We start from the raw sequence: 11980 nt of genomic DNA, 5'->3' as shown, positions 1-11980 counted from the left end.
TTTCTAACTCCTGTCTGTCAGAGACAGGCTTTGGCCCTAAAGCAGGAATGTTTATTTGCTTTAAATCTTGTTTAGCCATGGATGTTTTCATTATCCACATGCATGTCACACTCTTTTACTTGCCCTTAGGAGAATAGGCAGGAAAACTCATGCTTTCCTCAGTCCATATGTGGAGCAGACAGCTTTGATTAGCCACATGCATTTTGCCTTTCAATCCCTGCTGGCTGTCACTTTGACCTTGTTCAACAAGACCAAGGCATGAAAAGCAGTGTGTTTCCTTCAGTCTCTTATAAACTTCAACACCACAACCTTGTATCAAACTCTGTTCGTCTCTCCATCTCCATGGGCTACCTGTACATGCAATCCTAAACCTCCAGCACTAAACTGAGCACTTAAGGATCAGGGATCCTGCTGAGAAATGCAGCCAGAGTAGTACCTTCTGACCCAGAACCATTTCTGCACTAGAATCCAAAGATGCCTCTGGAGTCCAACAGCACCAGACCCATGACTCTTTACCACCTTCCTACCCTCTGCTGTTGTTGATCGACCTGGTGCCTTTCCCTCTGCTCCTTACACTGCTGGGGAGCAGCCCTGTCAAGGTCAAAGCTTCAGGCCTGAATTAGCTCCACAGCATCAAGTGCATTACACCTCAGTCATGTATTTGTCACGCAGCTCCTCTGACACTATGCCACTTCAAACTTGAAATGAAGCTCAGCCCTACTCAGGATGAGGCACAGCAGAGCCAACTCCTAGAAAGACATTCTTAGAGCACCTTCCAAGGGCACTGCCAACAGGCTACTGACACCACTAACTGCAAAGTGTAAGGTTAGCTGGCCCAAGCCACCTCTCCTCAAAAACAACCTGATGCCAAGAATGTTCAAGGAAGGCACTGGCCTGTGCAGGGACAGCTTCAGGACAGTTGCCCCCCTGAGGGTGGTAACAGGGTTCTTTTTCCCTTCTGTCCCTGGAGCTTCTGCACTGTTCCAGTCACTTACTGCAATTCATCCAAACTCATGTCAGCTTCCACTCTCCCAAGTTCTCTGTAAAGGCTAGTGGTGCCTGCAGTTAATAAAAAAAGTCCATTATGCTATAATGAGTCCTAAAAAGAGAGTATCAGCTCTTTCTGTGCACCAGCTCAGTTCTGCTTTCCTGGTCCACATATTTAAACTCCCTCTCTCCTTACATACTGATGACTAACCTGTGTCTCAAAGCCTGAGGGAGCACATCTAATCTGGTTAGTGTTACTGCTGTTGTTTGTTCATATTAAGCATATTATTCTTACTAAGATATTTGTGCTGAGTCTCCCAAGGGAATGCTTCAGGTTAATCATACATATGTAAATCCAACTTCCTTTCATGCATTTTAAATGTTGGAAAACAAAAGGGCAAGGGGGAGTGGTGCAACAGGGACTTGTGCAGAACCAGGGGATGCTTTCTAGATGCTCACTTCTCAGACTCCAGTGTGGGGATCAGAAGCACAGCAGGTGACTCTATCAGCCAACTTGTTTGCTAGATTAAGAGGTCTGCTGAACAAAAAAACCAACAAAAACAAAACAACAAATCCAGGCAACTGTAACCCAAACCCCACGGTTTCAAGAGAGCTGAGGTTGGCCACTCTTAAACGGGACCAGCTCAAGTAGGCTACCGGTCCCCCTCTGGTGGCCAACCAGCCGCAGTCAGGGTCTGACGGCACGACAGGGCTGCCGCATGGCTACTGTCCCTGCACCGAGGGAGGCACCCGAGCATCCCAGGGCCGGGGCAGCATGGCTGGGCTAGGAAAGCTGCCAGGCAGCAAGGCTTCAGAGCGCAGAGCTGAGTCAGGGAGCGGGGCACACCTGGGCTCCGGGTAGGATGTCATGGAAGTCTTCTAAAATCGAAAACATTCATTACAAGAACAGCCAGCAGCTGCCCAGTCCCTCCACCCTGACAGCCTTAGGACTATCTGTAACTAAGCCCTCGGTTTTTAATAGCAATACTGTGTAGCACCCATCTTGAAACAGGGCCCCATTGTGCATGGAACTATGCAACATCTGGACACAGAGAGTCCATAGGCTCTTTAGGATGGGGAATAAGATGGAGAGAAAGAACAGAAGACGGACAGGAAGCGAGTGAGCAGAAGGAAACAAGATAGCACTGGTCAGCATAGACGACAGCAGTCAGTGAGATGCTCTCAACGGGTGAGCACAAAGGCAACCATTCAATGTCTTACTAGAAGACACCAAGGCAACATTTTTGGCCTATAATTTTTAGTTTCCACAATGTAGACAATCACTACCAGTGTATTGCATGTTGTTCCCAAGGGCCTAGGAGAGAGAAGGCTGACTGCTCTAGTCACAGACAAGAAGAGGCTGCCAATTTTCCCTAAGTGGGGGTCTGAGTCTGTTCCACACCAGCAATAAAGTCCTCTGCAAATCTGAGCTAGCTTCTATTCAGCAAGCCACTTCTTCAGACAATCCTGAAGCCCCCACAGCTACTTTCATCGTCCTTCAAGAGGACTGCAGGGAAATCTATATCCTTACATTTCTTCACCCACTGCTGTAAAAGCAGCACTATCTTATCTCAAGGCAACCTCACACTTCAGCTACTGGAGCACAAGAAAGCTCCAAACAGCTGTTCCTTCTGGTAAGAGATGAGATTTCTAAAATTACTCAGAAAATTGCATGAGTTTACAGGCCTTTAGTATTATGTTAGCACAAATCCCTAAAATAAAGGGCAGGTATGGGCCAACACACTCACAGCTTAGCAGAGAATTGCCTCAAGAGAGTGAGAAGAATTTGGTTTCGGCCATGCAGAGTCACTCCCCCCAAAACCACCTAAACTCACTCTGGCCTTCATGTACCTCAGAGAAAACTCTGGAGCAATCTTAGGCCAATTCCAGTTTCTCCATCACTCATACAGTGCAAGAGCTCCTCTTCCTTTGTCTGTATTCATTGCAGCTTTATACCAAGGTAAAGAGGCTTGGCTCTCAGCCTCACTCCCCACTTCCAACCCTGTGTGCAACTGCCCACGCCTCAACATACTTTGCAGCACGCCATCCCTGCAGAAGGGTAGCTGGAAACAGCTGATAGGGAATTTTGGGTGAACTTCAGCTACAGCTGTTTTGTTTTACTGCAAAGAAGTTATAGCAAATTATGTCTAAAAATGAACATGTTCATGCAGTAACACCTCCTCTCCTACAATCAAGTTTCATGCTCTGGAAAGCAGAGATTAGTGTCTCTCACGCATTTAATGAAAAAACCAAAGAGTTTAAGAGGAAGATGCTAAATCTTAGATTCTGCACTGTACAGCTGATGCCAAGACAGGCTGAGGTTCTGGTCGGCTTAGCTGTTTCCCATAAGTGTTTCCCTTTTATAGGTCCTGTAATCACACATTCAAACTCTTTCTGTGCTCACATGCCAGGTCAGCCAGACACAAGATGGTAGTAGAATAGCCCAAACCATACAAAATGTAGTAATTCACCACAGGAACCAGGAGTTACAGCTTGGTTCAACTGACCATAACACTATGAAATAAGAACAGATCTTATCCAAACCAAGCATCATTTCCCCATTTTCTCATTTAGGTATCTGAAAAAATTCATTCTCTGTAGTTCCACAACTGAGGCAAAGCAACTAGAGCAGAGGAACTGAATGCACAAAAATCTATTTTCCCAAGCAGCACATCACAATATACCTCAGGTCAAGTGGCTGTGTATAGAATCAAGGATCCAAAGACATCAGACAACTCTGCTATTGCTGAATATACAAGCTGGGGCATGTAGGATTCCAGCATGAAGTGCATGGGCATGATTCCTCTCAGAGCCCCAACTCCATGCCAAGTGTCAGGATAAAGTAGAAGCTGTGGAGTTAGCAACAGGGCACTGTCACCAGTCCAAGACATCATAAGAAACTGGAGATCAGGATGGACAATGTGAGCAGCCAGATGATATCATGCATTCTGTAAAGAGAGGCTGAAACTTTAGAACTTACTTCATGCTAAAGTAATCCAGCATGCTGAGCTCTCTCCTTCACACCCAAACAGTTTCTGAAAACTCCAGGCTCAACTTGGCCCCCTTCTTACGAACTGCATGTAAAGGCATGTCCACATGGCTTGCTGTGTATCGTTTTGCTCATGCCAGATCTGCTGGCAAAGCCACCCACCTTTTAGTACCCTGGCCCCAACTCCAGCAGCTCTAGACTCACAATCTCTGCAATTTTCAGGGGACACAGGAACTTCAGTTTCTGTACTCATAATGTCACCACTGCTTTATGTAACCTCCTTCATCTGCATCCAGCATAAGACAATTTTGTTGCCACAGGAGCTTCTAAGTAATACCATGACCCAACACAGTATTAGAGGCAATCCCTAAGAATCGCATGTACCACTCACTCCCTTCTTTAGTCAGTGCTTATGGCCTGAAAGCCAGAATCAACACAAGATGCTGGTTTCCCATGTGAGAACATCCACATAATTATATGGTGGAACACACATAACCAGCCAGTGCTCTGCTGGCTGAAGACAGGCTAAATCTTGTACAGCCCAGGAAACAGTGTTTCATCATTTTACAGGTAGAAATGCTAATAGACACAGAATCATGTTGCAGGATCATCTCAAGTTTTAAAGTTAAGATTTTAATCCTTAAGGTGTAGAGGACTCAAAAGCCCCCTCTTCTCCTGGCTTCACCTAATCCTCTTGACAGTACAGTGAAGCACAAGCCCTACAAGTACCTGAAGCTCAAAGAGTCAGGTAACACACAATGAGATGGAAAAGTGATTGCACCAACTGCATTATTAATTTACATTAAAGTCCTTAAAATTCTTTCTAGCATTACTAGCTGCTTCACAGCATTTTCCAGCCTACTTGCAGTGAGGCCTCACAGTGCCCTGCAAGCCCAGAGTCCTGCCTCTTCCCAAAAGTTCACAGGTCCTGGCTTCAGTCAGTCATCCTGAAAAGCTGCAGGTGTAGAACCACACCCTCCCCCCTGCAGCAGACCTCTGTTAGACATCTGAAGACCTGGAGAGGCCCCTTGCCCACAGACAGCACCAGTCTGATTCCCTCTGTAAAGCCCGGAAAGAATGCTGAGCTGAGAAGGCCGCATTTTTAAAATATTTATTTATTATACAAACTATTTACAAAATCAGCTACTACAACCACAGGCTTCCAAATTTTGGCTGAACTCTGCCAGAAATTCACCAGAGGGAAGTAGGATTTGACCTGTATCATCCACAGCTCCTGGTTTCTATAAACATGCAACGTGGCCTGCAGGTGCAGGCTGAAGCCAGGCCCCCTGCACCTCAAAGCAGCTTCAGGAAACACAGAACCTGTCTAAGATGGTATCAGGACCCTAAGGATTTCTACAGAAGAGTTTCTATTAAGTTGCAATAAATAAGGAGTAAAAAAGAAAAGTAACGAGCCTCTGCCAGAAGTAACATACAGTACAGGTGACCAAAGCACATCCCCATTGCCAGCACTAAGGGCAGCATTAAAAGTGACTGTACTGGGAAAGGGTGTAAAGCTAGAGACAAGTTTAGAAATATTGTGGTGGAACTCAGGAACATGGGGGCAGCCTAGGGGCCTGTGCAAACAGAAGGGATGGGTTTAGCTGACTGAGAGTACCCATCCTACTTCTGACCACACTTGCGTTAAGAAGAAAGTCCTTGGCATCTTCACAGCTGCTGGGAAGTGTTGGGTGCTGGCTGCAATGAAATGAGAAGCATTTAGGAGCTCTTTCCAGCAGAAGAAGTCCACTCAGTGGTCAGCTACTTCATGTCAGAACAAAAAAAGGCCAGCTCAAGAGAAGAAGGGAGGAGATTCCTGAGGGAGATGTCACTGTCAGAGCTGGCCCATAGCTACAGGGCTGAAAACATCCTCAACCAGGTGAGGCTAATATGGAAAAAACACCAAGCTATGCCTCTCAACAAACTGGAGTTAAGCTGAGCACCACCACTTCCTCTCAGTCCCTGGAGGAAGCACTGAAGCAGTGGCATGGTGAACACAGGAGCTGTAACTGTACTGACCATGGAAGCCACCTGCCGTATAAATAAAATGGTACCGTAGTCTCCACCCAGAGAAGGTCAGAACCTTGCAGAATGCAGCCTGCACTAAAAATGGGAGAACAGCCACTACTAATGTGATCTGTCAGAGCACAACAGTGGCAACTATCAAGCTGGCAGCCTCGCAGCACCTCAGTGCCAGTGAGGGAATGAATTCACAAGGCAAAGAAATCCCCCTGAGTAGTCTCAATGTTCAGCTGACTGCTTTTTGGCACCAAAATGGCTTATTGTTTTTTTCTGTACAGAAGTAACACAGCCCAAGAATGACTAAGATGCTGCCTTAAAAACATTTTATAGATGTAGAATATTTCCCACAAATTCCCAGTCAATTCAACTAAGCTATACTTGAAAAGCACACACAGTAAACTTAAAATATCCATACTGTGCTCAAGTCTGACCGGATCAGCTTGAGGACAGCAGAAGGGGACTGAAGAGGATGATGTGACATTTTATCCAATACAGTCTTCTAAAATTAGCTCAGGGATGCCAGTCTGAGAATCCATTCTGGAAGAAATCCAGCAATTCCATAATCCAGTGAAAGCTTACATTGCAGGTAGTAGCAACACATTAGCCCACTTTGACTCCTGCAGGCCTTTGACTTGAACTAAGGGACTGTAGAACGCAAAGGTCTTGAATTTTGCTTCACTGAAGAACTCATCAAGATTCCCAGGTTCCCCTTCCCTGTATTTCCCTGGGAAGGGCTGAATGGATTGCCAACTACAACAGACTGTAAGCTTACTTTTCATTCTGGTCTACCCACTCCTTTCCCCATGAGCCAGACAATGGTGGGTGCAGGCTGTTGAGTGACCACTTAAGTGAAATTCTAGCTAGCATTTTGTGCTGGAAAGCCAACAGCACTTAATGGAATATGTGGAAAGGAAAAATGAAGAAAGACGGTAAGAAGATTGGAAGGGCTGAAATCTAGCTGCTCTCCAGACACCAGCAACTCTCTGGACACTCTGCCTGAAATGCAGTAGAGAAAGAGAAGCCTCAGGCTGCTGCATGGTAGAGGTAGAAGCCAAGATCCTGTGGGATGCTGAGGCGGAGGTACCACGTTCTGCCCAGTACCATCACCCCAACAACGAACGCAAGCCCAGTGCGCACTGTAGCTGCTTATTGATCTGTCACTGTTACTACATAACATACATACCCTGAAGGTGAATGTGGGCTAGGCATTGGTGCTCAGCATTGAGGAATCACACTCATGCCCATACTCTCTCTCCTGAGGAAGGGAAAAGAAGGCAAGGGCATGGAACAGCTTCCTGTGCAACATCAACTGTCAGAAACATTCAGTGGAGGAGAAACTCCTCTTCCAGTTCATTTGCAGAGGCTAATTACCAGCCACTGCTGGAGAAGGGCGCTTCTGCGGCTGGACCCTGGCGGAGGTAGTACAGGATCACTGTCAGGGCCAGCACTTGTGCTCCGATGAGATTGTTTTCCTCTTTGGGTTACTCCCTCCAGTGGATACTGCCCTTTTTTCTCTGTGGCACAGGCAAAAACAGCATCCAGAGCAAGATGGAGAAGGAGAACCAGAAACCCTTCTGGGTCAGGTGCTGAAAGGATGGACAACTCTATTCTCCTCACGAGTCATAGTGAGATGAGATCTCAGGGAGCATCACTGGGGGAGTTAAGCCAAGATAAAGGAAGCTACTAAGACTTCCTATGAGCCAAGGCTTCCAGCAGAGCTCCATGCTGGTCTTCCATCTTCCTCCTAGAGAGCTACGGTAAAGGCAGCTCAGCAGATCTCCTGCACCTCAGTGTAACTTCTGCTTATGAACTTCATCTTCTCACAGAAGGATGGGTGTACAGGGTGCATGGAAATCAAGTGCAATATCTCCTTGACAAATGCACCAGTCCTTCTGCTGTTTCACATTGAACCAAGGGGAGAACAAGGAAAAGGGAAAAGATGAGCTCTTGATGACATATTTGGGATACAGAAAGGCCACACGACATCTTCTGGATGACAAATTCCTTTACATGGAGTCTTTGCTCTGCCTCCACTGCCCAAGTGAAGGGAAGGAGAACAAGCAGAGGATTGAACCTGGGTCTTGCCACAAAGAGCCAAGAGGTTAAATGGTCTCCTGGGAAGGGGAAATCACAGCATGCCAAATCCCTCACAACCCTCACTGATAGCTAGCTGCAGCATCTTGTGCACTTCTTCATAGGAGTCATAAGTAGGGAGGCACAGCTGGTTAAAACTGTAAAACAAAAGAAAAATTCCATTCAGAATCAGGTCTGAGAGGGAACCATCCCCATCAGCTGCCTTTAGATGGATTGATACAAGCATCACACATATTACATGACATACACTGTTTGCCCACCACAACTAGTTGGTGTCATTCCCAAAAGCACAATAAAGTCCTACCACCCCGAGATACTTGCCAAGTGTGAGCTGTTGGCAAAGTACTGTGAGTTGGAGCTGCAATGATCTGGAAAGATGGACAGAGTGCAGCAAACCCTCCTGGGGGCAGCTGGGAGGAACCAGTAGTGAACTGCAAAAGCCTGGCCAGCTCTTCCTGCGTGAAACTGGAGACCACGGTCCAAAACCACCTCATGACCTGTTACAAACCAGGAAAGGTAAAGACAGGTCAGCCAGGGAAATCAAGCAAGCATATTAGCAACTTGCAAGAAGATCAGTCAATTGCCCTCACAAGCAAGTGTTCTATTAACAGTTAGAATTGATTTGTTTTACCAGGGTGACACATAGAGGCAAGTATGACACAGTTTCTAATCAGTTAAGAGATGTCCCACACTACTGTCTCCCACCAATCCTTTCCCATAATGCAGAAAGGCTTCTTCTGCTTTTACTCTCCCCACAGAGATTTTATTTTTAGAAGCACCTGCATAGGCAATGAAAACGCACTTCCTTCTTGCACTATGTTATTTTTTTGGCTTTTCACATCATCTGGTACTTCTGCAGGAAAGGGGAACCATCCCAGTGTTTACAAATTGAAAATACAAGTTTCTATCTCTTTTCATCTTGGGTGTTCTGGCAGCTCCCATTATTTTTCTACACAAAGCTGCTACTATTCCCGTACCCCTCCCACTGGGAAATGCAGAAAGGGATGAGAACCATTAGGGGGTACAAACTTAGGCTACTACATCAGTAGTCTTTACCATAGCACTGAACTCAAAACATTGCATGTGGGCTGCAAACATGTTTTTCAAGCATCTCTTGGTATATCTAAGTATATCACCACGAACATCTTCAGTAGCAGTAATCCACACCAACTCCTCCTGACTCCCTGCTGACCTGTTCTTAATTAGTGCTGTGTTGGATTTTTCTGAAGAGACCACTGCTGACAATTTTTACTTACTGGTATCTGATTAAACATCACCTCCAGTCAGCCAGGCTGAAGGGATCTCTCTAGGGGGAAACATTATTTCATAAGGTGTGCAGTCCTACCTGACCCCTGAATTTTTCTGTTTGTCCTTCTGAAAACCTAAATTCCAACCAAGAAATCTGTCTTCTGCTGTATTTGGGATAACTGGTTTCAACAAGCAGGAAGGAGAAACCCTTTCATTTACCTTCTCACGGAAGTGCCAAGATCCTCCTACCACTACAGCATGTGCCTTGAAGTCACAGACACTGATATCTCCAGTACCACACATAAGCAGCTGAAAGGCAAGAGACTGCAGTCAGAAAGTGAGGAGCCCAGGAAACAAGGCAACAGCTACTGTGCAAATTACAGATGTTTAACGTGCTTAGAGAAGAAACATTTTGGCTCTTTCCCAGATCCAGAAAGCACTTCATTTGTCAGAGAGGAGGGGAAGTAAAGGTAGAGCTGCTTAGGGAGGCAGCGATTACCTCAAGCTCATTCTCATCAAAAATAGCCAGGAGGTTCTCAGGAACTAATTCATTAAGACCTGGAAGAGAAGAGAAGAGCAGCATGTGCTATGCCCTGGGACATAAAGGAAGACAGGAGCAGGGAGCAGGCAGCATGTTACCTTTCAGGAAGTGATCCACCTCCTCTCTAACCTGATTCGCCAGCCTGTACTGTGCAAGCAGATTTAGGTACAGGATTTTGTTTTCATTGGTCACTGGTACTTGAGCCCCTCCTGCCACCAGTTCTACCACCTGAAAACAGAACACTTGACCTGAGTGTGACCAGCAGCATTCCCCAAACCTGAACTCCCAACCACAAAAAAACGAAGCAAGGAGTTACTTTCCAGAGTAAGCCCAGTTTTCTGGGGCATAGCAGAGTTCTCGGTCCCCACTGCTGCACACAGTAGGGGTTAAACTATCCCACCTTTGGGAACTGCCTCCCTCACCTTCTCCAGCTGTCCTGTTTTGCTATACTTCTCTTCAGCAAAGACCAGATCCATCTCACTCACATCATTGTTCAGTATGAAGCACACTTTGGATTTATAGAATTCTGGGTCATCCGTTTCAAAATACTGTGTGAAAGAATAAGAAAGCAGGGACATAGAGGGAATAACAAAAAAACCCCTTATATTGTTAGCCAGAATTCTGTGTCTGCTACTACACCAACATTCAACTCTCCCCAAACCAACACAGGCTTCAGACAGGGCTGGGAAACTCTACCTTGTAATGCATACGAAGTCCTATGATCTGAGCCAGGAAGGACCGAGTGAAGCGAGCTCGAACCAGCTGTTTGTAAGCACCGCCTAGAGATGATTCATAAAGACACTTTCCTACTAGGCGGCCCGCAAATTCATATACTTTGAGTCGTAAATATGTGGGACGCCCTGGGTTTGGATGCACCTGCAAAGAAGCAGCAAAATGAAATATCCAAGTACCAGACTGACTAGCACAAATAGCAAATACGGGACCATTTCAAGTTCCTACATCTCTCAAGCTGGTCAAGGAGCTTTAGTGTAATGTCCTCAAAGCCAAGCTATAGAAATAAAATGCCTAAGCCCGCCTAGGAAGACCATGAATGTTTCACATGCACAGGCAAAAAGCTGTATGAGAGCAGAAATGGATTCTGAAATATTTAGACCCAACAAAACCTCTAAACACTTTGATGTCACCTTCTCTTGCCCAAAAATCCAGCCCTCTCTGCTGACTTGCCACCCTCTACTGCTCATCCAGACAGTTCTTTGAGACTTCAATGGGTTAAGATCATTAAGCAAAGCTTTGAGAAAGCCACTGGAAGTGACTATGAAGGCAAGCTAAAGCATGAGTAAGGTAGCACACCACTTAACAGCAGCATTGTTTAACCATCAATGGCCACATTCAGCACAGGAACTACAGACTCACCAAGGCCTGGTTGTTATCACTAAAGCGGGTAAACAGTTGATTGGTGGTATCAAATAATGCCTTACAAATGAGCTCAAACCACTCTCTGCGTGGACCTCCCCAGTCCAGAGCTACAAAATAAAACAAGCTTGGTCATCCATGGGTCATCAGTTCAAGAGTTTCATGCATGCTGCCCAGTATTACTCAATGCAAGAGTTCATCACAATGAACAGCTCTGTAGCAACGTGGCAGTAGACAGGGACTGCAGAACTATAGGTTTTTCTCCCAAACCTAGTCCTAGTTGGTTTTTTGATTTGTTTGGGATTTTTTTAGGGCTAGAGGGGCAGGGTTTACATAAGGCTTCAGGTCCCTATATGAAGTAGGTATAGAATAGCACCAGCAGGATAAATCACTAACATCTGTGAGAAAATCAGTGGGCTGGAAAGCCACAAAAGGATGGACGTACTACAAGAAACCAGAATTTCAGACTAAAACTACTCCACTATCCTTCCTTTTGCTTCCTCTGCATATATATTCACAGAATAACTCACCTTCTTCATCCTGAAAAATCACTTCAAAGTTTTTGCTCCAGTCAGAAACAGAAAAATTTCGTGTTGCTTTAAAAGACTGAAAAATAGAAAAAGAACACAGCAGCAACCATTACTGCTTGGCATCCGATAACCAATATGCAGTCCTGTACATGTGAACAGGCAAACGCAAAACCGCAATAGTCTAGCACTCTAAAG

The 11980-nt window shown here is 45.7% G+C and overlaps 1 protein-coding gene across 5 annotated transcripts in view; it reads right to left on the bottom strand.

The window, feature by feature from the left end:
* Window positions 1–5073: 5073 nt before the first annotated feature.
* The window catches only part of AREL1 (apoptosis resistant E3 ubiquitin protein ligase 1), a 23312-nt gene continuing 16405 nt past the window's right edge, over window positions 5074–11980 (bottom strand). For all 5 annotated transcript variants that reach the window (XM_048305961.1, XM_048305964.1, XM_048305965.1 and 2 more), the window contains 9 exons: window positions 11786–11861; window positions 11256–11365; window positions 10578–10757; window positions 10304–10429; window positions 9980–10109; window positions 9840–9898; window positions 9560–9649; window positions 8414–8589; window positions 5074–8229 (listed from right to left, as the gene is read on the bottom strand). In XM_048305961.1, the coding sequence (XP_048161918.1) occupies window positions 8127–8229; window positions 8414–8589; window positions 9560–9649; window positions 9840–9898; window positions 9980–10109; window positions 10304–10429; window positions 10578–10757; window positions 11256–11365; window positions 11786–11861 (1050 nt within the window). In that variant the 3' untranslated portion in view covers window positions 5074–8126. The remainder of the gene's footprint in view (window positions 8230–8413; window positions 8590–9559; window positions 9650–9839; window positions 9899–9979; window positions 10110–10303; window positions 10430–10577; window positions 10758–11255; window positions 11366–11785; window positions 11862–11980) is intronic.

Source organism: Corvus hawaiiensis, chromosome 6 (genome assembly GCF_020740725.1).
Source record: "Corvus hawaiiensis isolate bCorHaw1 chromosome 6, bCorHaw1.pri.cur, whole genome shotgun sequence".
NCBI classification, from domain to species: Eukaryota; Metazoa; Chordata; class Aves; order Passeriformes; family Corvidae; genus Corvus; species Corvus hawaiiensis.
The sequence above is the reverse complement of the archived record's forward strand: the minus strand, read 5'-3'. Positions and strand labels throughout refer to the sequence as shown.